Source organism: Vollenhovia emeryi, unplaced genomic scaffold (genome assembly GCF_000949405.1).
Source record: "Vollenhovia emeryi isolate VEMERY1.0 unplaced genomic scaffold, V.emery_V1.0 DF939197.1, whole genome shotgun sequence".
NCBI classification, from domain to species: domain Eukaryota; kingdom Metazoa; phylum Arthropoda; class Insecta; order Hymenoptera; family Formicidae; genus Vollenhovia; species Vollenhovia emeryi.
Window position 1 is genome coordinate 881165 of NW_011967169.1, and position 14493 is coordinate 895657.

Genomic DNA, 14493 nt, shown 5'->3' on the forward strand with positions numbered 1-14493 from the left:
ACTAGTTACAGTTACAAGTAACCAATTCTGAAAAGTAAGGCGTTACAGTTACTTAAAAAGTAACGAGTCGTTACTTTGCTGTTACTTGGCAATGAAAATAAAAATATCAAATCTGCATTTGAATTTTAAAGCGTCGATAAGGGCGTTTATGCGTAAATGTAAGGCCTGATGCAATCTGTGAAGGTTTAAAAAATATATAAAGTAACTGTTAAATTAGTTATCGAAAAAATATAACCGAGTTAAGTTACAGTTACAGATGGAGAGAAAGTAACGAAGTTAAGTTAGAGTTACCAACTGTAACTTCGTTACAAGTAACAAGTTACTTCCCAACCCTGATAATTATACATATATTGTATGATGGCGATAAATACAGTTTTAAATAATTAATAAAGTTTTATCATGCTGATGATTCTATATTGTATCTATACAATTTATAGGAATAATTAGAATTATTTCATTCTGATTTTCGCAAAGTTATTACTTGAAAAACAATCTTGATGACAAGCTCTGGTAAATTGTTGTGTCAAGTAAATTTTCTAGGATGATGTATGTACATACATGATAGTAGCTTGATAGAAATATAATTAAGTGACAAACTTATTGTAAAGAATTATAAAAGAAAAACAAACTCTTTACTTAACAAGTAATGAGAGAATGTCAAAAATATTTATAACTTGTATACTTGATTTATTTCTCCGGCAACTCATTACTACTGCTACTGCTAGTCACAGAGGAATGTCTACTCAGTTGCGGCAATTCAAAATGCCATAAATCTGTATTTACATGAAAACTGACTTTTTCATAATTTTGTAAAGGAGGTTTTGCTTTGACACCTATAGTTGTAGGTCGCTGAGCGGGATTCTCGTCCAACATCATTTTAAGCAAATCGTACTGCAAAAAGAGACATTTCATCACATTCCATGCAGCAATAATACTATAATTAATGCATTATACGTACAAAGCATTATAAAATTAATATATTCTTTTAATTTCTTTACCTCGGCAGGATGGTTCTCTGCAAAATCTTTCGGGAAAATGGACCTTTTTAGATCCGATAACACTACTACTCTCTCCATGTCAGTAGTAAATGGTGTAAGAAGCTCAAATAAGATTATTCCCAAAGAGTAAATATCCACTTTGTAGTTGTACATTTGGGCATTTATTTGTTCAGGTGACATATATAAGTGTGTGCCAACGCACGCAGTATGTATATTGTTTCTTAAGGAAATAGTCTCGTTCTCAGTCGAAGGCGTGTGAGCCCTATCGTACCCCTCAGTCATCGCTGTCACAAGGCCAAAATCGCCGATCTTTATCTTATCGTCGTAAGCGAAAAATATATTCGATGGCTAAAACAAAATTGTTTATTACAAAGTAGAATATTAAATAGATTTTCATTGTTTTAAGACAGGCGTTACTTTTAAATCTCGATGAATTAATCCTTGCAAATGCACATACTCCACAGCATCTACTATTTGTTGGAAAATATTTAGTATCTGAGAAAAATTTCTTGACGTGTGCTGCTTCAGCCATTCTTTTAGACTGAGTCTTTGGCACAGCTGCATCTGTATGTATAGGAACATTTTCACCGGCTTCTGCGTGTTCGGCGTCTTATTCTTTAAGTCTAAGGAAAGCGATTTTTGGCGTTTCCTTTTCTTTTCTTCTGTTGCAATATTATTGTCAGTTTTTTCAAACACGATGTTCTTGGAATAATCGATTTCATTAACATTAGACAAGTTGTTTTCAGTTTTACTGTTCGAAGAGGACAAGTCCGAGCTATCGGTATTGCAATTATTAATACAAATGGAATCATTGCCATACTGATTCTCGTTTGATTCTTTAAATTCAATTAATAAATCATCGTTCGCTTCCATGTTATTGAATTCTAAACCTTTACAGGCACTTTCTACAGAAGATTGATCGATTTGTAAAAGATCAATGCACACAGAATGATTAGGCTTTGTCTCAGTCTGAGTTGTTTCTGAAAGATAGTCAGTTGAACATCTTAGCTTATCAATCCATTGTTGATCGTGTTCTTCTTGCCACCCATTAGGAGGACACTCTAGCCAAGCGTGAAAGTATCTCACAATATTGTGATGATCCAATTTAGCTAATGCTTTTACTTCTCTCAAAACACGATCTCTTGAATCTTGGCTGTAATGGCATTTCTTTTATAAAATTATTATCCAGTTAAAATCCTATTGTTACTTATGTGCAATTTGTATTTAAGTGTAACTAGACGCTAATCTTTTAAAATTCAGGAGTTTTAATAGATTATATTACAAAAGTAGTAAATTTTAGAATTTTCTATATTTTTAATTTCAATAAAACATTGCGAAACATACATCAACATAACAAAAGAATAAAAAGTAAGTTTTTATAAATTAATAAAAATTAAATGGGTCTCGCTAAAGCACTCATACTATCAGCTCCTTCGTGCAGGAGCCACCTTAAATGTTATCATGTAGAAAAATACCCAAGTACTGACCTATTTGACAAAGCAATTCTCTTAATAGCATAATTACAATCATCGATTTTGTTTCTGGCTTCAAAGACCACACCGTATCCTCCTTTTCCCAAGCAATTGACTGGCTCAAAGTCCGTTAAGTAATGTGACTTGAAATTATTCACATTCTGACAATCATTAGTTGTATTACTAGTCTTGGTTTCTACATATCTTTCAATTATCACAGGCTAAAACATAGTGTTCACCTAATTAAAAATAAAATATAAAAAGAAGAAAAAATAGCTATCAAGATAATAAAATAAAAAGGAAAACAAAAGGAAAAAGATATATAATCATACAATGATTGATTTACTTACAGGAAGCATGGCATCTGTAGTAGGTGTTCTTGCTATTAATAAATATTGTGCCAACAATAAATTTAGCATGAACAATACGACAATTGTAAATAAAATTTCTTTCCTGGTAACAAAACAAAATTGAAATTAATAAATAATACATTTTATATATTAATATTTACATAAACAACTGGAGCATTTAAAGAAACTTACCAGTACCAAAATAATGTATCATATAAAATTTCACCATATTCCTTTTCAGTATGATTTATGGATTTTTCTGTGCTAGTGATTAGTAGAATACCAGGATTGCTATTATTACATTGCTTATCGTTAGTTAATTGATCTGCTGAATAAAAGTAAAATCCATTACCTATGAAAATATAAATTACATTCATAAATCTGTCCATATCTACAGTTTCGTATTTTATATTGATTTTCTACACATTTAAGCAATTTTTAAAACATTGTCATGTGTAAGGATATATTGGATAGATATGTCGTTTTGAAATTTTAATTTGACATTTTCAATAACGTGCCGATCATGACAAGTTATTTCCAATTTTTTACTTGCTCATTTAAAGTTACTGATTATTAAATATTGCTAACTTATACATGATCTTATGGGGGCTTTTTAAAGACAAATCATAAATCATTCAATTACTATGAAAAACCAATAAAATTTGATTTTTTTGTATCATGTTCTTCAAACATGTAAAAATGTTTCTGCGAAGTTTTAAAATGATTTGCTTGCTTGTTTTGCAATTATTATTTAAAAACCATTATGTAATTATACCGAATTAACTTTTCAAGCTTTACATTTTATCAAAATCATATTCTATTCACATTACTTTAAAAAAGATTTTATGAATTTCTTACAATTATGTGTCTATTAGAATTCGTGTTATATCCAATTTTAATTTTTTGATGTCTGGATTAACTTTTAAAAGACGATCCGTCCAATATAGCCTTACGTATTACATACCATTAATATAGTCTGAATTATGTAATACACCCGACAATATTGCAGACCGTGTTTTATCTGGTTCAATAACGGAAACTTCATCATTGTCGTTATCTTTGTCTGACAAAGCAACAGCAGATACTGGAATTTTAAAAGTATTAATAATAAATCTCATCTTTGCAAATAAAGAGTATAATATAAAACAATGTCTCAGAAAGTTTACTTGAACTTACTAGCTGCTGGATGTGGCTGCCATGGATATTTTCTATGTTGAATACCATTTAAATTTTTGTAATTATGATTTTCTTGTATATATAATTGTCTATCGTATATACCTAAGTATAAACCTGGACTAATTGTAGAATATTCCGATCCCCAAACCAACTGCGAGTTATCAAATAAGTCAATTTGTTTCAAAGATCCTGGAGAAACATCGGATGTGTCCACGCGCCATATTGCAACAATTGGAGAATCAAACTAATAAAAATAATCATTTTTATCATTTTGTTAGATGTAGAGGAGTCCCCTATTATGATTTATTGCCCTTGGAGTGAAATCTGTTTAGTGGAAAATTGATTGGTAGATCGTGTAATCGTTGCAAAGAAAGATTTGTCATTGAATTTGGACATTGAAAACCTACTATCTCACGTTAGAATTTTATCTCATAACGAGGACTTTCCTCTATTACATTATAGTTATAATTGTTATCAGGGTTGGGAAGTAACTCATTACTGGTAACGAAATTACAGTTAGTAACTTTTTTTAAGTAACTCTAACTTAACTTTGTCACTTTCTCTCCATCTGTAACTGTAACTTAACTCGCAATCAGTTACATCAATAGTTACTTTATATATTTTTTAAATCTCCACAGATCGCATTAGGCGTTTGCACATAAACACCTTCATCGATGTTTTATAATTCAAATGCAGATTTGATATTTTTATCTTTATTGCAAGAAAGTAACTGCAAACGATTTGTTACTTTTTGAGTAACTGTAACTAGATATTTTCATAAAGTAACTTTCCCAGCCCTGATTGTTATACTTGCATATTATTACCTTGTGTTGCCATAATTTAACAGTAGGATTACTTTTATTGACAGTCCAAATCAAACCTTCCGGAATAACCACTTTGATTTCCATATCTGTAGCAGAGTGTTTATTGGAACAAAAACCATTTGTAGATATTAGTTTTAAATCAAAATTTCCAACGCTGAAGTTCCATCTTTAAACAATAACATTATTTGGTACATCTTTTTTTTTAATTGAAACTTCGTGATACAAATATTTATGTTTAGTTTACCTCTCGCTACCTTTGCGAACCTCCACAGCTCGCACAGTTTGTTGAAAACGTTGAATAATAAGTATATCTTGCTCCACATACTCTTGATGATTTGTACTGTTGTCGCATCCAGAAAAACCGGAACATTCGAACAAAATTTTTCCTGTATTGGCTGCCACACCTATTTTACAAAACAAAAATAACTGTAATATTAATAAATGTAAATGTAAAACAGTTTCTAAAAAAATGCATCTAATAACAATCAATTAATTATATCAAAACTTACCGTAAGTATGTGCCTCTTTACCACCGGAAAAGATTAAATCAGAAGCAGAGATGCGCAATGATGAATGCAATAACTGATCTGCCGTTATCGGCACCACTTCCAATTTCTCCCCATCAAATGTGTATAAACCACCATTCAAGGATGGAATCAAACGTATCAATTGTCCATTATTATTAACCTGTAATACATATACAGGGTGTCAGTGAATGTTTTGTAATAGTCGACGAGTTACTAATTATAAAAAAATTCGTCGTTTTAGCCTGGCCTACCGCCCATTGCTTATTAAAAACGGCAACACCTATAAATAATAAGCAACTCCTCGCGTACCTACACACAAAGAAAGTCCCAAACATTCACTGACACCCTAGGCTTGTTTTCTATCGCTGCACTGGTGAAGTAGTGCAATAGATTACAATAAGATAAGTATGTATTTTTCTCATTCTAGCTTACCGCACTAGTTCACCAGTGCAGCGATAGAAAACAACCCAGATAACATGCATGTCTAAAAGATATCTTAAAGACGTCTTAAAGAAGTCCTGAAGATGTCTTTTAGACAAGCATGTTATCTGGGAAGCCTCCTGTATAAATTAATACTTTGTGTGTTTTGTTTCAGAAGGTAATTGTTCGAAAGCAGCCAGCTATTTACAATATTCAATACTGAAAAAATAGCTCTTGTAGAAACTTCCTTACTTGTATGTTATGAATATTGGATGACAACATCGGTCCATTGTTAAAATTTAAAGTCCACTGTATCTTGCCATTGTTAACATCCACTGCTGATACCTGCCCATCCAATGTAGTAACAAACAGCAAACTGGCGAAACAACATACATGTTTTAATAAAGTCTGTTACATCGACGCTGTAACGCACATTAATACCTCACTGTTCAATTCTAATCTTTAATGGCAAATTTGGTTGCTTGCACTAGTGCGCACCGAGTAGTACACACTAAACGCTTGTTTTCTGTTCCTACACTAGTGAACTAGTGCAATAAATTGGAGTAAGACAAGCATATTTTTTCTCATTCTAGCTTACTGCACTAGTTCACCAGTGCAGGAACAGAAAACAAACCCCATGGCTCGTTTACAGTCAAACTTATACATTTAACTTTGTCTGAAATGCATGTTCAGAGTATTTTGTAAAAAAAGAGATCCGTGTGAACGCTATACGGAGCATTCTTTTTAATAAAAAGTATTTCAAGAGGTATCTAAGACGATCCCTAAATGAATTTTACTCGGTTACTTTCACACGCCGCGAGTTTGCAAAATTCTCTCCAAGACGGGCTTCGGCGATCAACAGGTGTTTGATAAAACGCCAGTTTTTGACATGTCACTCGCATCTTATGCTTATATACAAAATCATGTAGGTCATCTCGTGTACAAACTAAATGAGAATCGTCGAGGTTAAGAAACGTGTGGGGGGGAAAAGAATTCTCGTTGCAGATATCGTTCGGATTTGCACGAGAGGGAAACGGAGTGCCCAAGTAGTCCGGAGTCAATCACCTTTCATTCTTCAACTGTTCGCCACACAATTGCCGCGAGGCATTCTCTGCGGTGACAAGGGGATATGCAATCAACACTATGCAATAGAAACATATTTGGTGCGATAAACGAGACATCTTGTTATCTGCGAGGCTGATCGATGTTCACACGTAGCATTCTGCCGTATCAAGTTTTATCGCGACGTTAGATTAATGCGAGTGACTAACGAGATGCTCGTAACAGACGCGGAATATATCGACCGACACGTTCAACCGACACCTCTGACCGCGGACATGCGTAATGCGCGTTAACTCAGGTGCTGACGACGATGTTTGATTCAAAACTGTGCGCATCGGGGCGCGTGCAGTTCGGTACTGTTTACAATTGGCCATTATTCATTCTACACCCTGAAAGTCCTGAGGACAAAAGTGCCACTCGTAAGGGGAAAAATAATAATTAACGAGTTTTCGTCGGATAAATAACATTTATCTCTTAAATTCTGATGATGAGAGGATGCGGTGATCGATTAAGGTCGTATAATGATCAAGATACCGCCATTTCAAAATCTACCATTGAGAGAACAATAAAAGCTTTCCGAGGAAATTGATACAAGTGTAAAAAATCGTGCATAGATCACACACTTTTACCCCTTACCGACAGACTTTACCCCTAGGTGCGAGTCTGGACTAAATCTATCCGATTTTACCGACAAATATTACTTTTTGGTTCGAGTCCAGGCTAAATGTCGGCAATTCTGTCGATAAAATTGGATAAATTTAGTCGGGACTCGAACCAAAAAGTAAAATTTGTCGATAAAATCGGATATATTTAGTCCAGACTCGCACCTGGGGGCGAAGCTGTCGGTAAGGGGCAATTAAGTGTGTGGCGATCTCGACAATTTACCCGGGCTTTTGGCGATCTGTGCTATTAATCTGTGCTGTAACAATATCTAACGAGCCTGGTATCCGAGTTCAAGTCCACCACGAGTGCGGACCCAGTGAACCGTTTCGGCAGCACTGCGCGTAGGCGAGATCGCGGCGCAAAAACGCGAGCGCAGCGTGAGTCGAAGTTGATCTGTTGATGTCCAGTGGTTCTGTGACGCTCGCACGGTCGCGCGGCGATTGCACGAAGCACGACGGGGACACATCCGCGAGTATTCGGGTCGGCCTGGAAAAGGAGGGAAAAAAAAAGGGGGAACTCGCGATCGTGACCATCGTGACTCACTTCCGCCGTCTACGTCACTGTCACCGTCTGCGAGAACGCGAGGTGCGTCCTGTCGCTACGCGGACGATAAGCGCCTGGTGGCTACTGCAACCGGGCACCGTCTGGATCCGTGCACGCGACATCGCCGTCCGTTGTTCCTCGTCGGTGCCGCGCCCCGTTTCCTGGCAAGGGGCACTCGCGACGATGGTGAGTATGGTGGTGACACGCAAGCGAGACGGGCAGCGTCGAGTCGGCGCGACGAACATGCGTCTAAACGAGTCCGCTACGCGCGTGTGTTCGCAGGCGTCTTACTCCGAGGATCAGCTGGCTGGTAAGTGGAGGGCGGCTGTGTAACGGCGGCGAGGCCGCGAGCGGCTCGCTCGGCGGCGATTGCGATCGAGTGAGGGAGCGAGGCGGCTGATGGTCCGCGCCGCGCCGCGCTCTCCTCCCCAGATTTTTAATTCAGGTCAAGAGTATCCTCGCCTTTTTAGACGCACTCCAGGCGTGCGCGCGCGCCTATCGACTGCCTTTTACGGTTCGGTATTTGAAAGCGAGCCAAGCCGCTGCCCGCGGGCGTTGTGGACAGCTTTAATCGCGCCCCCGTCTTCTCCGGAGAGACGCGCACTCGCCGATCATTCTGCTTTCACTCTCGCGAGTGTCACGAGTCACGTGCACTGTTGACGCGAGGCGCGCTTAGGAATTGTCCAGTGTTCTGGCGTTGTTGTGTCGTCACAGCAGCCGCTGAGCGACGGAGTCTTGCAATTAGTTCTCTTTGCAAAAGTATACCGAGATGTACGGCTACAGCTATCAGGAGCTGGCTAATAGAATGATGTCGTCTATGGAGGGTAAACAATCTTGTTGTTGGGCGGCACCCAGGATAATTTTATTATATCGTGTTCTAGAAGGTGGCAAATACAAGTTACAATAGTCTTCGAATCGAATTTGACACTTGTAACCCTTTTCGTCCTTGAGAATTAGTTTTATGTACAAGGCGACTGAAATGCTTGATTAAAAGTGAGTGTACTGTAGAATTCCAGGAGGCGTTTCAATTGTTCGACAGCCGCGGGGACGGCAAGATCCACGTGTCCCAAATCGGTGACGCGTTACGCGCCCTCGGTCAAAATCCGACCGAGTCGGACGTGAAGAAGTTCACTCATCAGCATAAACCGGACGAGCGTATCAGCTTCGAGGTGTTTCTACCGATCTACCAGGCGATCAGCAAGTCCCGCACCTCCGACACGGCGGACGACTTTATCGAGGGCCTGCGTCACTTCGACAAGGATGGAAATGGCTTCATATCTTCCGCGGAGTTGCGGCATCTTCTGACGACGCTTGGTACACATCAGACACCGTAGCTTTCCTTTTAGAGGAGAGACAAATCGACACACGTTAACAGGTTGCCACAGTTAAATGGCCAAGGTTCGAAGGGAAAAGACTCTCCTCCCGAGCAGAGTCGGAATTAAATTCTAAATGGAAAGCGACTTGTGTAGAAAATGTCGACTGTGTTCTCCAAAAGGAAAGCAGCTTTAATTTCCTAGAGTGTGTCTTGCAGAATTTTCATTGTGCGTACCATTGCAGGTGAGAAGCTCAGCGACGAGGAGGTAGAAACGTTACTGGCGGGCCACGAAGATTCACAGGGTAATATCAACTACGAAGATTTTGTTCGCCAGGTCATGTGCGGCTAAGCTAGCCACTTAATCGCACGCGATAGAGAGAGAGAGTATTTATCGTTTACTTTGCCACTTATTCGTCGAATCTGTTGAAGCGTTTTACTTTCCAAGTATCATATCATAGCATGTGTACGGTGATTTATCTCGAGAAAACCCCGTAACGTGAACACTATTTTATTACGTACTATGGAAAGAAGGGTAGTCCCTTTTATAAGAGAGAATCTAAATTAGTTAAACGATGGTAGGTAAAGAACAATCTAGCGCATTGTGCCTTGACGTATACTCCGATTTACGAGCATTTAGTGATATCGATAGTAAGACATACACCTATTGTACGATCATTCAGCGCGATATCTGAATTCCACGGACATTCCAAATTTTTGTTTTTGTAAGATAGAATACTCGGAGAAATCGAGGATGTCTGACCCTCAAGGGCGAGGACTGAGCATTTTAATTCACGCCAATACACTTAATGGCCATGTACTTTTCCCCCTTTTTCCCCTATCGAGTTCAATACATCCTGCGTAGTTGAAATGTATGTTCGAGGATCTTCCATCTAACTGTGACATGCCTTGGAAAAAGTGCGCGAAGAGTATCCATTTTATTTATTTATGCACGAGCGTATTTGTGTCTCCGAAATGCGTAAGCGAAGATTATTGTACATTGCAGTGAATAAAAGGAAAAATTGCTCTAAGAATACGTTGCGAAACTTTGTCAACGGTGCCCTTTGCAAGTAAAGCAGAGGCACAAAGACTGTTTAAGCCTCGTTTACATAGAAGTAGTTGTAAGAATAGTCGACTATGATTGGTCAATTCTTAAGCCCGTATCAGACTACGGATTGGGATTAGATTGAAATTTAACCAATCACAGTAAAGTTTACTAATCTCAAGTTCAGTAACTTTTACTCTGATTGGTCAAATTTCAATCTAATCCCAATCTCAATCCGTAGTCTGATACGGGCTTTATGGTATATACTTAAGGACCAATCAGATTCCTGAAGCCTCGTCTACATAGAAGTCGTAAAGTCGTAGTCGTAACAATAGTCGACTATGATTGGTCAATTCTTATGTGTCTGACGAAATTGACCAATCGCAATCGATTATTACGACTACGACTCTGCGACTCGCATTATGTCGGGTCTACAATGGGAGTCGCAGTCGTAAGAATAATCGACTGTAATTGGTCAATTCCGTTAGACACATAAGAACTGACCAATCATAGCCAATTATTCTTACGACTTACGACTTACGACTCGCATTGTAGACCCCGCATAAGTACGACATACGCCAAAGTTTCTGCGCTATCTACGTTTAAGCCTATCACACATTGCCAGGCAACAGGGCCCCGATTCTTGAATTCATTTGAAGAAGAAACGTATGCGAAAATTCTGCTCTAACAGAAAAGTTGAAAGTCGATTGGCTATTCGCATGGCTTTAACCAATCGACTTTCAACTTTTCTGTAAGAGCAGAATTTTCGCATACGTTTCTCCTTCGAATAAATTCAAGAATCGAGCCCCAGGAACAGGGAATAGAATTTCTAACGCGTTGGATTGGTTGGAAGAAAATTTCCGACGAATCCAACGCGTCGAAAATTCGATTCCCTACTGCCTGTTACCTGGCATTGTGTAACAGGCTTTATGAAGCTGTGACGTCGACCGCGACTCCCACTCTCCCAGCGGCAAGTACTGGGAGTGGGGGCGGCGCGGCGCAAGTGCGCAAGCGGCGTCCAGTTTTCCAGTCAGTATCGCTTCGAGCATCGTCGGATGAGATTCGTTCGATCACTCGTGCGCCCTGGGTGTGTTGCCGCAAGCTGCCGCAATCAGTTGTCGTCGCCGCCGATCGCTACTCCAGCGAACATTTCGTGTTGGAGCAGTGCACTTAAAGCCGCCAAAATTTTACGAAGAAAGAAGTATGAGTATTAACTCCAGTCGGTCGTTAAGTAATAGTGAAAGTAGTAAAAAGCCGATAATGCCGAGTTTAATTTCCAGTAATTGGTGAGTAAGCCTTCGAGGCGCCGAGTACACGTAACTGCGCCATTTTTGCCCTCGCCTTCCCTGCGAGTCGCCATCTTGCACGTCGCGTCTCCCGAACCGTGCCTTTTTCTCTTTACCTCCGCTTTTTCCGTTAGTCCCCCCCGTTGGTCATCCTCGCCTCTCCCTCGCGAACCCCCGCCTCCTATTTACAAGCTGTTCCGAGCACTCGGAACGCTCGCGTCACGCTACCATCGTCGTCGTCGACGCGTTCTCTTGGTCCAGGCGGATCAAAATACGAGACGAGGCTTCGTCGTTATCGGAAAGAAAGTATGCGGGCCGGACGGGACGACTCGAGGGCTCGTCCGTCGGTGACGAGGACATTGCTTCTTCGAGAAGCATCGCTCGCCTAAGGTCACGTGACGCGAACCCGTTAAACATCTCTTCCGCGCGCATTACGCGTCTACTTGTTAACAGGATTAGCGTGACGTTGCCTCGTCAGCTGTTCGGTTAGGGCCCCGGAGTCTTTAAACGGCACGGCGCCCGAGGTGGGTCTCGCCTCAAGTCGGACGTCGCGTCTAAATATTTGCGATCCTACCGAAGCGAACGACACGATTATCGATGTAGTCGTGTCGTCTCTTTGTCAGCTTGCGATAGAAATACAACATTCGAAATGTAACGCTTGTTCCTTTCCAGTTGAACCTGTCTCGCCCCCTGTTCATCCTGTCTCCGTTTCTCCTGCTCCACGTTAGAGAAGAAAAACAAAAGCGGAAACGTAAACAAGGCGGGAAATCGAGCGAAACAAAAACAGAAGCAAACTTGCGAGCTTCCGAAAGCGGAGCGTGCTCGCTACTGCTCGCGTTATACCGCAGCGTCGCGTGCTCCGGCACGCGACGCGGACGGACCTCTTCGGTGTTCACGATGCTACAAGTTGCCCGAGAGACTTCGAGCCGAGAAATATATGTAGCTGCATGTTTCTCGGCTCGAAATCTAGGACCGATTTCTAGCTTTTCTTTTATGGAAAAGCCGCAATTGACTTTCCGTGACAACAGAATCTTCGCGCGCGTTTCTCTCTTCAATCAATTCAAGAATCGGGCCCCTACGGCCTTAGTCGTCGCTATTTTTCGTAACCATAGGTTGCAGATCTTGAGAGTATAAGTGATCCGTTATGCAAATATCGATTCATATCGTTTATATCGGAAATTGAAGTATTTCCTTTGTTTAATTAGGTTTTCATATCAAATAAATATAAGAACAAGCCTTGTATTGGAAATCAAATTTAACCAGATCTCGCGCAACTACTGGAGAATTAAGAATAGATTCAACGACGATCTTGAGTTTGATCTCAAGATCGGAGCATGAATACCGCCCTTTGACTCTATCTTTCACATAAAGGCAAGCGTTATCTACGATATCTCTCATCGATCCATATTAAATTGAGATACGTCGCTTCAGATTTCTAGAAACGACATCGTTTATTTCGAAATGCTTATTTAAATGAAAGCATTGCGAGTTGCGATACAATAGCTTAGTCACCTAAACTCCGCAGCCGCGACATTTTCTACATTTCGTACGCGCGGGACGACCTCTAATGGGCGCGGTTCTTGATTAAATCTAATGCAAAAACCGGCCTGCGTATCTCGCACTAAAAAATTGATCGCTATTTTGTGTATCTGTTCGAAAATTGTTTGTACCTTGGAACATTTATAACAGCAACACTCTAGCAATATCTTCTGGAAAGTTTAGGTTCCGTAACTAAATATTAATCGTAATTAAGCTTTTGATCGACCAGAACTGGCAACGTGTTTTTAACGCAGAAAATTTATTGCGAAAAATATCTCTCCCTGCGTCGAATTGATGAGACGCCCGCCTAGAGAGTAGGAGACTCCAGGTTCAAACCCTGGCTGAGGTAATAGATTTCGCAGTGAATTTCTTTAATTAGAATTTGCCAGCAATGGGTCGTCATGCAATTTTCTACATAATTTTATATGTGCATTTATACTTTTATATGAAAAATTTTCAAAAGGGAAAAATTGCTCATTTATAATTATGTATAACTTTGTGCAATTATACACAATTATATGTGTAATTATAAGTGAGTAATTTTTCGTATAAAAACACGTGTAAATCTATAAAATGATATAGAACTGTGTAGGATTGTATAAAATTATATAGAGATATAAAATGTAAAAAATATGTGCGGACATATTTGATACAATTCTATACATTTATGTTCGTGCACGAAAAACATTTTACCGGATTATCATGGATGGGCGTCATGGAAAGACTTTCTTCCTAACATTCGCTAACCGTTGAGATAGAAATTCCGTTTCTATTATTTAAACGGATTAAATACAAAACATATGCAATTTCGTAGTATCGGCTATTCATTTATATATCTCAGTTGTTTTTTTTGCGTATCTAGAAAAATGTTGCTGCAGTTGCAACATCATTTTGTTTCTTTAGTGCGTCATCCCCTTCGCGCGACAATCTCGTTTCTGTCTTCGTATCGGACGGCCCCGAAGTCGCGCAGTCAAGTTTCCTGTGCGGGATACATTACGCATACCTCATCGTCTCAAGTGTCGAAATGTGTAAACAAAGCCGTGCATCGTTGTTTCGTATCGTCACTCCGCTTATCTAATCTGTCTAATCTAATCAGCTGTCTAATTGTAAGGCTTTCTTTTTCAAAGAGAAATGAATGAATGTACTGACGCAAAGCACTTGACCCGTCTACGCCTTGAGATTCGCAGTCTCATTATTTACGATTTTCCCAACGGTTTTATAGCTTCTGAAATCGTTTGTAACCGTTAATTGAAATATATTGCGATTAACGACTTCG

General features: G+C 39.4%; 2 protein-coding genes across 3 annotated transcripts; one reads left to right on the plus strand and one right to left on the minus strand.

Moving 5' to 3' along the window:
• Positions 1–664: 664 nt before the first annotated feature.
• On the minus strand, positions 665–7211 carry LOC105562023 (eukaryotic translation initiation factor 2-alpha kinase-like). The gene is made up of 13 exons (XM_012012502.1): positions 6833–7211; positions 6020–6143; positions 5330–5507; positions 5065–5224; positions 4821–4986; positions 3997–4240; positions 3785–3904; positions 3013–3172; positions 2821–2923; positions 2486–2691; positions 1416–2151; positions 999–1346; positions 665–891 (listed from the first exon to the last, which is right to left on the minus strand). Exons 1-13 carry the CDS (start codon positions 6946–6948, stop codon positions 688–690), a joined length of 2865 nt encoding a protein of 954 aa, XP_011867892.1. The 5' UTR covers positions 6949–7211; the 3' UTR covers positions 665–687.
• A 514-nt stretch (positions 7212–7725) lies between these two features.
• Positions 7726–10381, plus strand: LOC105562024 (myosin-2 essential light chain). Of its 2 annotated transcripts, XM_012012503.1 has the most exons (4): positions 7726–8221; positions 8318–8345; positions 9044–9349; positions 9593–10381. In XM_012012503.1, the coding sequence occupies exons 1-4, from the start codon at positions 7892–7894 to the stop codon at positions 9697–9699; spliced, it is 771 nt and encodes a 256-aa protein (XP_011867893.1). In that variant the 5' UTR covers positions 7726–7891; the 3' UTR covers positions 9700–10381. The 2 variants fall into 2 exon arrangements, with proteins under 2 accessions (XP_011867893.1, XP_011867894.1); XM_012012504.1 differs by lacking the exons at positions 7726–8221; positions 8318–8345 and adding an exon at positions 8463–8859.
• Positions 10382–14493: the final 4112 nt, after the last annotated feature.